The sequence below is a fragment of the Dama dama genome, chromosome 22 (assembly GCF_033118175.1).
Source record: "Dama dama isolate Ldn47 chromosome 22, ASM3311817v1, whole genome shotgun sequence".
Taxonomy (NCBI): domain Eukaryota; kingdom Metazoa; phylum Chordata; class Mammalia; order Artiodactyla; family Cervidae; genus Dama; species Dama dama.
Window position 1 is genome coordinate 20,030,588 of NC_083702.1, and position 16,359 is coordinate 20,046,946.

The following is a 16,359-nucleotide window of genomic DNA, read 5'->3' on the forward strand; positions in this document are numbered from 1 at the left end:
AATTAATAAGATTCTATATATAATCATTCACTCATTTCAACAATTTTTAGTTCCTTTAATTCTTGCAAAATTCTACTGTATGCCAGAAACTAACATTTGTAAATCAACTATACTTCAACTTTAAAAAAACTTGCAAAATTCTTTATTGATTTCCTAATTTATTCTGTTTTAGATATTGGTTTGCTGCAAATCCACTTGATATCAACAAATCCTCTGGAACTGTGGACTCCATCAGAATTCAAAAAAGCAAAGGGTCCATTCCCACTGATTTCAAACCTGAAAAGAAACAATAAAAATCAGTTTGGGACCACTTTCAGTTTTAATCAAAAATAAAATTAAGAATAGAGCAATTTGAAACATTTTATACAAAACACTGAGCTTCATACTCACCTATCACAATACTCTACCCCCCAAATATCTGTTTTTTTAAAGCAATGTAGGTATTTAATATTACTATTATTATTAGCATAATCTGTCAACTTATTTAGGGCAACAGGTAAAAAGAGATATAAATAGACGAAGAGAAATAATAGATATAAATAAGAGCTTATATCTATCTCCATTTATCTAACTATATCTATTTCTTTTGAGAGAGAGAAAGTGTTTCTAAATCGAGTGAAATATGGAATTTTTTTTAAAGCAGTTGCCTAGCATATTACCTGGTATATTTTTAGCCAATGTTCAGTTTTGAAAGTAAGAAACAAGATTTATATTCATTTGGCACTTTTGAAATATACTGATATGGAAACCAAGGAGACTAATTATAATAATTTTTATCAATTTGCATCAATGATTCAATGGACATGAACTTGGGCAAACTCCAGGAGATGGTGAGGGACGGGGAAGCCTGGCGTGCCGCAGTCCATGGGGTCGAGAAGAGTCAAACATGACTTGGCAACTGGACGACAACAACAAAAGCAATATTGTTTATTTATATAACTATTTCTTGAGGGAATGTTGTTTCCTGACTTTGTATCCATGTCTTCCTGCCTTAATATTATTAATTGCTAGATAGAAAATGGGAACCAATTTAGAAATACGGGAAGACAAGAGAGATTATACTCTTTGCATAAAAAGAAAAAGATTGATCATCAACAGAGCAAGTTGATAAAAATTATTTGCAATGTGTTGGCTGTTCATATCAGGTGGCCAAACTACTGGAGCTTCAGCTCAAGCATCAGTCTTTCCAATGAGTATTCATGGTTGATTTCCTTTAAGACTGACTGGTTTGATATCCTTGTTGTCCAAGGGACTCTCAAGAGTTTTCTCCAGCACCACAGTTCGAAAGCATCAATTCTGTGCTCTGCCTTCTTTATGGTCCAGTTCTCATGTCCATACATGTCTACTGGAAAGATCATAGCCTTTACTATACAGATCTTTGTCAGCAAAGTGATGTCTTCTCTTTTTAACATACTGTCTAGATTTGTCATAGTTTTCCTGCCAAGGTAATCGTCTTCTAATTTCATGGCTGCAGTCACCATCCACCGTGATTTTAGAGCCCAAGAAGAGGAAATTCGTCACTGCTCCCATCTTTTCCCCTTCTATTTGCCATGAAGTGATGGGACCAGATGTCATGATCTTAGTTTTTTTTTTAATACTGAGTTTTAAGCCAGCTTTTTCACTCTCCTCCTTCACCCTCAAAAAGGTTCTTTAGGGTGAACCTAAGAAGGTGAATCAAAGAAGGTTCTTCTTTGCTTTCTGCCATTAAAGTGGTATCATCCACCTATCTGAAGTCGTTGATATCCCTCCCAGAAATCTTGAAAAGTTAGACTTTTAACTTGGAAATATGGTTATTTCCATATGGTCTCTAACACTTTAAAGAAAAAAAAGAGATCTTACAAAAATTTTAAAAGTACAAGTAATAAACGTGCTTTGATTTTGAATTTGCAGAATAGTTGAATTTGAGTTAGCAATAGGAGGGTTTATTAGCAAGAACCTGACAATAAAAATAAAATGAAATAAGGAACAAAAAATAAAAATGGAAAATTTCACTGCATGCCATATAACGAAATAGAAGGAAGGTGGGTTGTTCTAGGGTATGTTTCAATCTGAGAAGATACATGTCACAGGGTAGAAACTGAGAGACAATTACACATAGAAAACAGGGAGACTGGGTCATACAGTATGACCCAGCAATTGCATTCCTGGGCATATATATGGAAAAGATGAAAATTCTAATTTGAAGATACAGGTACCCCAATGTTCATAGCAGCACTATTTATAATAGCCAAGACATAGAAGTAACCTAAATGTCCACTGAAGATGAATGGATAAAGAAGATGCTATCAGGGTGTGTGTGTGTACACATGATGCACTATTACTCAGTCATAAACAAGAGTGAAATAATGCCATTGCAGCAACATAGATGGACCTATAGATTATCATATTAAGTGAACTAATCAAAGAAAACATATACTATACTAAATGTGAAATCTAAAAAAAAAATGATACAAACGAATTCATTTACAAAAAAGAAAAAGACTCACAAACTTGGAAAATGAATTTATGGTTACCAAAGGGGAAAGGGGTGAGGAAGGATAAATTAGGAGTTTGGGATTAGCAGATAGAAACTACTGTTAGAAAATGAATAAACAAGAAGGACCTATTGTTTGAAATGGAAAAGAATCCAAAAAAGAATATATATATATATATGTTTGAATATGAAAAAGAATTCATGATACACACACACACACACAAACATATATGTATCTGAGTCACTTTGCTTTACACCAGAAACTAACACAACATTGTAAATAAAATGTACGTCAATAAAAATAAATAAAATCTTTATCTGCCAATGCCTACAAAAAAAAAAAAAAAGAAAAGAAAACAGGGAGACTTATTTACAATAATGCAACTCAAACTGATTTAAAGTTTTTATACAACACCAGAACAGAATCTTTCCTAGTAAATTTGAAACTCACCCAGCATTGAATGTAGTGCCACTTGTCCATTTCCAAGACTCTCCTAGTTTTCTGCTTAATCCAATCCAGTACATAGAAGGTCCTGCGTGCTTCTTCAAAAATTTCTTTCACACAAATCAGAGAATTCTCCATTACTCAATATTTTAGAGCATATAGCTGACATACTTCTCACTGGAACATCCCATCTTTATGATTTACATCCTAATTTGTGTGCCCTAATGCTTCCATAGCAACAAACAACACAGATGGTGATGTTCAGGTTAGCTTTATCAGAATAATTTTCACTTTGCTCTTACTTCTTAAATATATCTAAGTAGTAGAGTGACTTCTAACAAGTCATCAAAGATCTTTGAGCTACTATGTCTTGAATTACCATTAAGGGTAACTTCTATCTCTCAAATGAGAAACTGATGAAAAAAATCATATTTGACTTCCTTTCCTACAAGTTCTACTGCATAAAACACCAGGATGTTTCTCACAGAGTAAAGGACAAAGACTCTAAACTGGCAGGATGTCATGTCTGGTTGACAAATTCAGGAGCTGAGCATTTTTATAGGAACAGGCATATCATGTTTCTTAAGGGTGACAGAGAACTAACACTTATATCTTATTCTGTACACAGGTCTTCTCTCCCAAACTATAGAGGGGTGAGGGTGTTTAAAGGAAAGTATAAGTACTGTTAAAATAGGAAAACTCAGAAACTACTTTGAATAGATACCAGTGGATACTGTTGCTGAAGCTGAAGTTCCAATACTTTGGCCACTTGATGAAAAGAGCTAACTCATTGGAAAAGACTGATGCTGGGAAAGTTTGAAGGCAAAAGAAAAGTGGGCAGCAGAGGATGAGGTTTTGAGATAGCATCATCCACTCAATGGACATGAATTCGAGCAAACTCTGGGAGATAGTGGAGGACAGAGAAGCCTGGTGTGCTATAGTCCATGGAGTTGCAAAAGTCAGACACAACTTAGTGACTGAACAACAACAGATACCAAAATAATAATGTCATTGCTGTATGATTTCACTTATATGTGGAATCTAAAAAATAAAACAAATGATCAAACACAAGAAGACAGAAACAGAGTCTCAGATACAGAGAACAAATAGGTGGTTGCCAGTGGAGAGATGGGTGGGGAGAGGAAAGAAATAGTTGAAAGAGCTTTGAACTTCCAGTTGCAAAATAATGAGTCATAGGTATGAAATGTACAAAGTGGGGACTATAACTATAACTACTTGATATTATCTGGTGATATATATTGTATGGTGACATATCATAACTAGAATTATCCTGGTGGTCATTTTGAAAAATATTGAAATATCAAATCACTACTTTGTGTAACAGGATCTAACATATGTTACAGGTCAATTAAAGTTCAAAGACAAATAAAAAAACTCATAGAAAAAGAGATGGGATTTGTGGTTACTAGAGGTGGGGTGGGAGGAGGGGGGACTGGGTAAATGTGGTCAAAAGGTAAAAACTTCCAGATACAAGTAAATGCTAGGAATGTCACGTACAACATGATACATGTAATTAACTTATTATATTTCAAGTATAGAATTTGTTAAGAGAGAGATGCTCAGAGTTCTCATCACAAGAAAAAAAATTACTTTGTATTTCTTCAATTTTGTATCTACAGGAGATGATGGATGTTCACTAAATTTATTGTGATAATCATTTCATGATGGATGTATGTAAGTCAAATCATTATGCTCTATGCCTTAAACTTATACAATTACATCTCAATAAAACTAGAGGAGACAATGTAATTTCCATTGCACATTGTCTCCTATAATCAGAAATCTAATTTCTGGGAGAATATGATTTCTTCTAATAAAATACATTGAGTGCTATCATTCCACAGTCTCTTCTACTGATTCCTTGCTGCTGCTACTGCTGCTAAGTCGCTTCAGTTGTGTCTGACTCCGTGCGACCCCTTAGACGGCAGCCCAACAGGCTCCTCTGTCCCCGGGATTCTCCAGGCAAGAACACTGGAGTGGGTTGCCATTTCCTTCTCCAATGCATGAAAGTGAAAAGTGAAAGTGAAGTCGCTCAGTCATGTCCGACTCCTAGCGACCCCACGGACTGCAGCTCACCAGGCTCCTCTGTCCATGGGATTCTCCAGGCAAGAGGACTGGAGTGGGGTGCCATTGCCTACTCCAGATTCCTTGCTACTGAACCACAAACCTATAGCTTTTCTTCATAAATAAACAAACGTCTCCACCAAACATTTGCCTTTCAACATAGAGATCAAACATATAGATACCAAGGTGGGAAGAGGAGAGGAGGGATGAATTGGAAAATCAAGATTGACATATACACATTTTTGGTAATATGTATATAATAGATAGATAGCTTATGTGAACCTCAGAATCAGTGCTCTGTGGTGACCTAAAAGGGAAGAAATTTTTTAAAAAGAGGGGATATATGTATACATATAGCTGACTCAATTTGCTGTACTGCAGAAACTAACACATTATAAAGCAATTATACTCCAATAAAAGCTCATTAAAAATAAATAATTTATATTTCCATCTCATGTGAATTGCTTTCTTTCACTTTGATGTTCCAAACCCTTACCCCTTTCTTCTTCTCTCACATGACATATAAGCCCCAACTGCCTAACTTGTCCTGGGGAGTCATTTTCTTATAAAGCCCTCATATGTATATAATTAATTTGGTTTTCTCCTGTTAATCTGTCTCATGTCAGTTTAATTCTTAGATCAGCCAGAAGAACATATAAGGGTAGAGGAATTTTTTGACATAATCATGGAGTATTAGCTTTTATCATTTTTATCCTCTCTTTGTACAAAATTAAGCTTTGAAATAATTGAAAACTTTTTCCTTTTCTTACCATCTCCTCTGGTGTATCAATCTGAGCAAGTTCTGATCCCTGTGAACTGCAAAATCTTTTACTGGCTGTCCAATTTCTGGTATCATTAGAAAAATAGAAGCACTTCCTTCTTACTCCAATCCACTCCTCTGAACATTCCATAGCTTTGGTACTTTTTGAACAACTGAAATATAATACTGAAAAAACAATGAATAAAAGCAGTTACAAAGTGTTTATACTCATTCTGGTGTATCAATTTTATTTTTTACTGCCATGGTTTGAAACCTGAAAGCTAACTTCACTCATGGAGTGATGGATGAATTCAATTCCTCTGTTGTCCATAAGGAAGACCATTTAGTGGTTGAGAAGTCTAGACTTTATTCTATTTTCCTGGCTTCTATTTTGAGAAGCAGAACTGCAAACCTCTCATGGTCTATATTGACATCCTACCAAAAATTATGCAGCAGATGTAGCAACCAAGGAAGAGACATAAATATAAACAGTGTCAAGGACCAATGTAAGAAAAATGGAAAGGTTAACAGCAGGGGAGGACATATGAGCTAAGGAAGTGAAATTCACCATGAAGGACAATGAATCATGGAAATCTGAATGAATCAAATATTGGTTCTACTTCACCAATATTTAGTGCCAAAGAAGCTGGAATAATGATGACTTTATTTCTCTGTCCGTTGTTTTGAGAATTTACTGTTTCCAGATTTTAGTGAGGTGCTGAGTAATTAGGTTAGATAAAGTCCTGGTCCTCCAAATGTTTAAAGCTAATTAATGGGTACAGTGTCAAGTAAACGTTTAAATGTAGAGCCAGCTCCAAACTCCTGACTTTTTCTCTTCTGTAATACTCACAATTGGATCCAGACTACCACAAACAGGTAATAAAATACGTCATTTCAATTTTACCTTTTTAGTGAATAAATGAACGTAAATACGTCTTAGAGAAACTCTTCCCTCTAAATATTTAATTTTCAGATGTTTAAATAGAATTAGTATTGCACTCTCAGAACTTTATAATGACAGAAGAGGTTATAAGCAGGAATAATATCAGTACTTTTGTGAATGACAAAAAGAAAGAAAATGAGACTCACGAATATTAAGTGTTAATTTAATTTCAGAGCTAAATTCAGCCAAACTTGCAGATGGAAAATCAAGTTCTGGAGGCCACAAGTCAGAAATTAAAATCTACCTTTGGATATTTTTCACAAAATAGACCCATAATATCCAGAAAAAAATGTAAACATCTTCATCTTTGCAAATTTACTCCAACAGAGAAAATCTTGAAGTAAATCCCTAGATCCATATTTTCCTTTTTCTTTTAACATAATAGAAATAAGCAAGCATTTCATAGAGCAACTATTAGTAATATAACTCATTCTTGATCCAAAAGAAATGAAAGAAAGACTGCAATTATGGAGACAATATTGTATGGTAGTTAAAATATCAGAAGCTAGAGAACTGGAATTTAGCCAACAGAAAAGAATGTCAATTCTGGTTGGCCCTGGAATTTATTATTTGTAAAAAGCGACTAATTCACTCTGGTTGCTATTTCTTTGGGTGTGAATGAATTTCATAACTATTTCACAGTCTTGTGTGAATTCAATATAAAAAATATAATAAATATAGTATATTTAACATTAGCTCTTTAGTTCACAAAAATACCCTCAATTAAACAGTTATTGCTGTTGCTGTCTGAGGGTTATCTGAGAATTTATGATTATTTTATTCAAAGATCAAAAAATCTTACGAAGTCAAGATGACTAAGTTCTGAGAGTATTTTTAAGAGAGGCAAGGAAGGTGGTACATGTGTGCTCAGTCACCTCAGTCACGTCTGACTCTTTGTGACCCCAAAGAACTATACATAGTCAGCTTTCTCTGTTCATGGGATTTTCCCGGCAAGAATACTGGAGTGGGCTGCCATGTCCTCCTCCAAGGGATCTTCCCAACCCAGGGATCAAACCTGCATCTCCTGCATTGTAGGCAGATTGTTTACAGCTGAACTACCGGAAAGCCCCAAGGAAGGTGGCAAAAGCTGCCAAGCTAGTAGGAACCTGAGGTCAAGTCTCTACAGTCCTTTTATTACTGCAGAGTTGAGAGATTTGGGACTAAGCTTGAGGTATAAATGCATAGCCTGCTGCATAAAGAACCAAAGAAAATTCACAAGTCACCTACCTGTTACAAGGACCACTATAAGAAAGACCACTATAAGAAAACTCTTCCAGTATTTTTTCAACTTGCAAACTGTAAAATTAAAAAAAAAAAATTATAAAATTTCCAGAGAAAATTCTGACTAGGAGCTGATTATTCATTTATTCCTCTGCCGTAATAATCAATCAAGAAACTCTCACTAAACACATCTACATCCTAAAGTAATAAAAGATATACCAGCCTTACAAAGTACTAATACAAAGAAGATAAGTGCCAGTGATTGTTATAACTGCTCAGATTGGCAGTGGGGGGTGAGGAGATTACTTAGACTTGGTGGAAGGAAGAAAGAAAAACAAGGTTATCCTTAAGGTGGAAATAGTGTGAATGAGAGATCAGAATCAAGAAAGCATCAGAATCAACAAAAGGGCCATAATCAGACAAATGGCTACAAAAGAAATATGAATCAACCAAAACAAAGATAGGGAAGAAAAGAAAGTCATAAGTATGTATGACAGAAGAATTGAAATGTAAGATAATTTTTTTAAATTTGGTAAGCAATAAAGGGCAGAAGTTTAATGTCTTTGAGCAAAAGCATGTTAAGCTAAAAGTAGTCATTTGTACTGAGCAGAATGAATTAGAAAGGAGAGGGAATTTAGCACTCGTGGAAATGTTAGGACATTAGGAACAAACAGTAATAATTCTATTAATGACTAAGATCCCCATGCCTGACACATTATTCAGTTCAATCGCTCAGTCGTGTCTGACTCTTTGTGACCCCATGGGCTGCAGCACGCCAGGCTTCCCTGTCCATCCACCACCAACCCCCAGAGCTTGCTCAAACTCATGTCCGTTGAAACGGTGACTCCATCCAACCATTTCTTCCTCTGTCATATCATTAGCAGATGTAAAAACAATCTGGGAAGATTGTGTACACACATGCACACACACATTTAATATCAGAAAAAAAATTTGAAGAAAAAAATAAACAAGATGTCACACACTCTGACTCTTTTCAGAGTTGTACCACAGACCTAGTGATTGAAGCTTTTAGGTTTTTTAGGGGAAGCAAAACTTTAACTATACCCATCTTGGGTTTTCAGCTGGCTTTTTTTTTTTTTAACAAAAAGACAGATTAATAGAGAAAAACAGTTTATTAATGACTATGATGCACACCACTTGGGAAAAACCTACATGAACAGTAATTTAAAGCAATAGCTTAGAACCCCAGCTAACAGACCATCTTTCACAAAGGACAATACATTTCTAGAAAAATGAGAGGACAGAAAAAGCAGTTTTTGATTTTCAAGAGTGGCCAACTGTGAGAAGGCAAATATGTGGGGAGAAATTAATAGAATAAATGAGAGAATTTGTATCCTGTCTTTGGGCAGAAACAAGGGCAGGCACAATGAATTTTCCTTGCTGTTTACTGGTTTCTACATGCCTCCAACTCAAAGTCATTTTTATATCAAAAGGCAAATTTTGAGATGAAATATTGTGGTTTCCTTCAGTTTCATGATCACAATAAAAGGGAAAAGGATTTTAATGGAAGAGATGTATCTGCAATGATTTCAGACAGTATGATTACATAAAAAGAAACACCAACAGAATTAACTTTTATTTCCTTTAATTTTCTTGTATCACTGACAAAAGCTAGAGCTCTGCTAGGTTGAAAGGTACCAAGGAGTGAGCACCTTTTCTTGTTCTTAATCCTAAATCTATAACATTTCATTATTGAATGTCATTAAAATGCTGCATAAATTTAACATATAAAAGAGAGATGGTTTAAGATGGCGGAGTAGGAACACCTTGAGGTCACCACCACATCAAAATCACAGCTACCTGCTGAACAACCATAAATGAAAAAGACTGAAACCTACCAGAAAATATCTTCTATAACTAAGGATATAAAGAAAGAACCATAAAGAGATGGGTAAGAGGGGTGAACTCACAGTTTAGTCAAGTCCCATTTGCCCCGTGCGGGTGATTCACAAACTGGAGAGTAATTATATTGCAGAGGTTCTCCCACAGAAGTGAGAGTCCCTCAGGCTCCTCAGGGCCCTCAGCCCAGGGATCCTGCACCTGAAAGATGGGCACACAGAATATTTGACTCTGAAGTTCAGCGGGATTTAATTTTAGGAGTCTCACAGGACTGGGGAAATAGAGCCGTCACTCTTAAAGGGCACACACAGAATCTCGCACACTTTGGGACCCAGAGCAAAAGCAGAAATTTGATAGGAGCCTGGGCCAGACCCACCTTCTTGTCTTGGAGCATCTGGGAGGGCCTGCATCTCTCCTTGGAGACATGGACACTGGTGGAAGCCACTGGCTTCCACACTGGGAGCTTCTTTTAGCAGGTAAACGCTGGTGTAGGATGAAGTCATCCTGGAATCTTCCCTCTAGTTCTTTGGCACCAAGACCTGGCCCTGCTCCACAGAAAGTAGATGCCAGTAATGGCAGGCTTCAGGTCATGCCCCTTGCTGGGTGGGGCCACCTAGCCCCACCCATAAGAAGACAGGCGGTAGGCTGCATAAAGTTCTTCTGAGCCCACAGTAGCCTGTGGCCATGGTTGGCTTTGCCCACAGGAGGGCCCCAGGACCCAGTTTCACCTACCAGTGATCTTGCTCTCCAAGGAGCCTACTCTGGGTTCTGAGTTAGCCTTACCCACTAGGGGGCAAACTCCAGAGGTGAGAAAACCAGTCAGACAGCCTGTAAAACCAGCCTGTCCACAGCAGGCCAGACCATGCCCTGGGATCAGCTGACCCTCAGCCCTGACCACTAGCAGGCCAACACAAGCTTTAGGACACCCCAGGCCAGACCATGTACCCAACCGTGACAGGAACCAGCACCGGCTCCCCAGCAGCCTGACAGCAGATCTGGGATCCCTGGGCCCTGCAACCAGACTCCAGGGCTGCTCCACCTGCAGGTAGTTCTGCACTAACCCCAGGACCGGGCTTTACCCAATAGAGGGCAGGCAACAACCTCAGGGTCTTCTGGATCTTGACACAAAAAAAGACACAAGAACTTCCCTGGTGGCCCAGTGGTTAAGAATCGCCTTGCAATGCAGGGGACATGGATTTGATTCCTGGTCAGGGAGCTAAGACCTCACATGCCACAGAGCAACTAAGCTCACACTCCACAACTAAACAATTTGTGTACTACAAAGATCGTACAAAAGATAACAAGATTCTGCATGTTGCAACTAAGACCCGATGCAGACAAATAAATTAATTAATTTGTAAAAAGAAGAAGCAGATTCACAGATAGGGAACACACTATTGGTTACCAGTGGTGAAAGGGAATTTCTAATGATGTGAAGGTAGATATAAGCTTCTGATTGTCAATTTTTTGCATTTATTACTGTAATCTATTTGTACCTTTCTATCTGTCATGTATACACCCATCTATCCATCCATCTGTCCATTCACATGCACACCTCAAAACACAGGTGTGTGTATATGTGTGTAGTTACCCTTTACCAAGAATTCAATATTTATCCGACAATGAATTAAATGTTCTTCATAGATTCTGTCCTATTTATTCCTTATAACAATAGCTATAACACAGGATTAATTATCTTCATTTTATAAATGCAGAAACAAATGCTCAGAGAGATAATATTTAAGGTCCTCTAAGGTCACTTTAAAATTATAAAAAGCACTTATGTACACTCAATATTTTTTGTGCTTTTGCTCTTGAGCTGTTTTCCTGTCCCACTTCTTTTGTATTCTCATTTGAATTTATTTTCTTCTAGTTCATAGCTTAGAGAACATTCCATGAGGGACTGCTGGAAACTCTTTTGGAGATCTAAGTTTACTCTATGCATATGTGTAAGCACTTTAAACACTTTTAAATTAATCATGAGTGACATTATATCCATTCACTAAAGAAAGGCACTTCTAGTTAAAATTTGTCTAAATTGAGATAGATAGCCTTGAAAGGCAGAAGAAGTATTGTCATCACTGAAGATCTTCTAGTACAAACTGCTAGGAATGTTGTGGTTGGGAATATCACATTAGACAAGTTTTGTTAAGTGACTGCTGAAGTCTCTCTAACTTTTAAGATGATCAGATTTATTTATTAAGAGAGTTATAGAGTAGCCAGCATTGGAATTTATATCAGTGGTTTCAACTGTTATCTGCAATTCATATCAAACTTTTCCTTTTTCCTTTCACTGTCTTTATCTTGGAAGTTTTATAGGTTGCCTATTCCAGTCCTTTGGCACACAATTTACTCATTTTGTCTAACATAAACCATGAATTATTGTGCATGGTGGGGTTTTGTTTTGTTCTGTTTTTGTGCCTTGTTGTTGTCAATTGTTTGTTAGGTTCAGTCAATCCTTATAGTTCTTTAAAAGGTCTTTTTGATCTCATTATGCATCCTTAAGCCACCTTCAGACTTTCTCTACTTCTAGTTCTTTTGTTTTAATTGAAATATAATTGGAATACAATGTTACATTAGTTTCTGCTGTACAATATCATGAATCATCCAAATATATACATATATTCCCCTCCCTCTTGAGACTCCCTCCTACCCTTCTCTCTACTTCTATTTTCCATAATATTAAGGTGGTGTTGGGAAAACAACAGAAGATGCTAGATGCCTAATGATTCTTAAAGCCAACCAGAGTTAAGATTACTCATTTAAAAACATTTTCATTTACTTTAGTGAGACATTAGCTATTTCTACCCATTCGCAGGCTGTGCGAAATGGTGAAAAGGGGAAAAATATCTTGATTACAGGATGGGGCAAAACTGTAGTAAACAACCTCTTTCATTTCTGTAAAAGCACATTTCAAAAATCTTTTGTATTGGAATATAATACACATGCCACAAAATTCAACTCTGAGTATCTTTATATACATACAAGCTTATGTATGCCCTCTCTTGCAGATATAAAACTCTACACATTCTCCCAAACCTTGTTACTTTGCAACAGTACTTTTACCCCTACCATACCACCTCACTTCCTTTAGCAGTTTTCCTCCTTAAGTAAGGAAGTTAGCATTTTGAGGCTGTCTTGTATTTTATTTTTATTTCTCTTCGTTTTATTCTCATCACTCTATGCAACTTACCTGGCATGTGTATCCAGCTGTCATGCCTGCTGATGTGTAGCTCCAGAATAATACTTGCAAAGGTGGTAATTAATCCAGATCAATAGGAGAAAACCGAGATCTTTGTATACATCACTTATAAAAAACACTGAGCTTGACTAACAAGATAGAATTGAAACAACTGATGATCAAAATAGGCTCTTGCAATCCAAATAAACTGTCACTACTGATTTAAATCAGATGTGAATGTAGACAAACTTGTTAGTTCAGAAATCAGAAAATTGACTCATCCACAAGCAAGGAACATCATGAAATTAGTGAAAAAACTTTGTTCTCTTAACAAGAAAAACATCTTGAGTGGAACACATAGAAAGTAGTATTTGTCTTGTATAGCACTTCATGCTATTTTTGGAATGGTCTCTCATCTCTCATTTTTACAGAAAACCTATACACCAGTCATTAATAATAATTATACACACACCTTAAGTCTGTATAGATTCAAACACATTTATTATTTGTGTGACTTTGAGAAAGTTACCTAAATGCTTTTGCTCAATTGTCTGTTTTGTAAAATTGAGAGAAAAATTATACTAATCTTGTAGAAATGATACAACGATTAGATGAGACACTATAGGGACAATGCTCATAATGTTCATGCCTAGTATTTATGTCAAACATATTTCTATCTATCTATCTATACACACATATTCTGGTATATTTTGTGTTACTTTGGAATCTGCTTATGAATCACAGCATTTATGTGAGCTAAAATAAAACTATTCTTTGTGAATAATTTTATGTATGAAGCTATATTAGGTTTAAAGAATGTTACATCTTTATGTCCTTCATTAGATCACTGATTCACTTTCATTGTTAGTCAGCATTACTCTCCGGGTTTTAATATATTGAAATACATGCAATGATGACAACCAAAAATCTGTGCATACCTTTTGTTTGCTGTGTAGAGCCAGTACTCTGTTCATTTCTATGGAATTGAGAAGCTTATGTACAAGGACCGGTGACCATCCCTTAAGTTTTGCTCAATCATGCTAGAGGCTTGGGTACCTTCGGTGTGGTTGGTCCATGTCTGGTTAATTTTTGGAAGGAGCCACTTATGGAATTGGATCGACCTGATTCTAATTTTGGGTTTACAATTGCTTTTTTTTTTTTTGACTTCTGGAAAGTTAGATGAACTCCCTTCATGGGTATTCTTTCACTGCTTCTGTAGAAACACATGCTTTTCCTAAACACATGGCTTCACTATTCTGTTTGAAAGGTTATTAAGTAAAATGACATTAAAATGTACACTGGCTGCAGAGTGGGCATATGAGCCTGCGGTGACCTTTAGGGACTCTTCTCCCCATATGTGTTCCCTCACAGTCTAACTTACATGTCTCTTAAATACCCAACCTTTTAGGCAACAGGGACAGCTTTCCTGGAAGACAATTTTTCCATGAACGGGGGCGGAGGGTGGGGATTGGTTTCAAGATGATTCAAGTACATTCCATGTATTGCGTACTTTTATTTCTATTGTTATTACATCAGCTCCACTTCACATCACCGGGCATTAGGTCCTGGAGGTTGGGGACTTGTATTAAATCCCCCCACATTTTGCCTTGCAATCACCATTGTTGTTTTTCTTAAAAGTGACAGAGACAACAAAATACTCACATATATCCATATTACTAGGGCCTGGTAACTTGTCAGAATGCTGTCATTACCTGGTCACACTTTGAAAATACAGGTTATTTGACCCACTTCAGCTTCTGGGGTGACATCAAACTAATGACTCTACTTTTCCACCCGGGGAGTATGTTCATGGGATATCCAGAAACAAAGATGGTGAGGCTGTTTTCTACATTACAGATTCTCAGTGAGCATTGATTTCACACCTATATCCAAACTTCTTTAGAGCTATGTTATTTTTCTTCAATAATTCACACACATAGTTTTATTTACCCTCTATCTGCTACAGAATTTAAATATACTTAGCCTATTTGGGAGTCTTCTGGTTGACCTTGAGGGCTTCTGCTCTGTATTTTATTATTGGTTAGTGAATAATCCCATGCCATACTATCTGGGTTGGCTTATGTTGGAATGGCAACTTCCAACCTTTCACAATAAAAAATGCACCAACAGAAAGATTGTTATTTACTTACAGGGTATCTAAAAGACTGGTCATTTGTTTTGCCTTAAAAAAAGAATTTTCAAAATATTTGTTAATGTAATAACAGGTGTTTAAAATAAATTTTCTTAATAAGAAATAAAAGGATGAAGTTATATTGCTGTTTGTGGTTTTTCTGGTGGTTCCAAAAACAACTATCAAAAATATGTTTATATTATTTTTTATAGACACCATCTTTTAAGTTTCTTATTGATAACTGAGGATTATCAACAAAAATCCTGAGAAAAATAGCAGCCCTACTTCTTCTTACCTGATTCATATCTACACACACACACACACACACACACACACACACATATACTTTTGTATCTGTGTGTATTCAGTGGTCACTTGTAAAATTTAAACAGCACATTTAAGGTCTATTTTTTGTTCTCTGTGAGAAGTATATATTGAGTTTCTTGAGTATATCTTGAGTGTAATCAAAAAAAATAATAGAAATCACACACTCATCACTCCTATGATCTTTTTACATATTTTTCAATGATGTGGTTCTGAAGCTATTTTTGTCCAGATAGGAGGATAGAGCATAGAAAATTCTGTTAGCTTGAATTATAAATGTGTATGTTTATTTATTTATTATTTGTTTTAAAAACAATAGTAATTTATTGTGTGGTATATAACATATGTAGAAATAAAAAGTATGATAGATGTATCAGAGAACAAGAATAAATGGATACAATCACACTGGCACAAAGACTGGCACGTGTGTGGACACGTACCTTGCCTCCTTAAGCATGTCAGCCCATTTAAAAATAGGATATGTGAACCTCAGTTAGTTCTCTGGCCTGAGGCTCAGTAAATGTCAGAGGAAGATATATATACTCAGATGTCATATATATACATATATGTATGGGGTTCATACATGGGGTTCCCTGATGGCTCAGACAATAAAGAATCTGCCTGCAGTGCAGGAGCCCTGGGTTCAATCCTTGGGTTAGGAAGGTCCCCTGAAGAAAGGAATGGCTACCCACTCCAGTATTCTTGCCTGGAAAATCCCATGGACAAAGGAGCCTGGCGGGCTATAGTCCACAGGGTGCAGAGTCAGACACAATGAGAGATTAACACACACACATAATTTATACACATATGTTCACATATGGGTGTTTATATTTTTATACAAATATTAACATATAATATATATTATTCTGCACCTTCTTTTTAAACAATAAATCTTAAAAGATTTTCATATAACTCCTTTTTAAGAATTATGTAAAT

At 36.2% G+C, this 16,359-nt stretch overlaps 1 protein-coding gene across 1 annotated transcript; it reads right to left on the reverse strand.

Annotated features, from left to right (window-relative positions):
• Positions 1–158: 158 nt before the first annotated feature.
• On the reverse strand, positions 159–13,021 carry CLEC2A (C-type lectin domain family 2 member A). The gene is made up of 5 exons (XM_061123949.1): positions 12,981–13,021; positions 7,934–8,002; positions 5,774–5,949; positions 2,925–3,028; positions 159–276 (listed from the first exon to the last, which is right to left on the reverse strand). The coding sequence occupies exons 1-5, from the start codon at positions 12,985–12,987 to the stop codon at positions 159–161; spliced, it is 474 nt and encodes a 157-aa protein (XP_060979932.1). The 5' UTR covers positions 12,988–13,021.
• Positions 13,022–16,359: the final 3,338 nt, after the last annotated feature.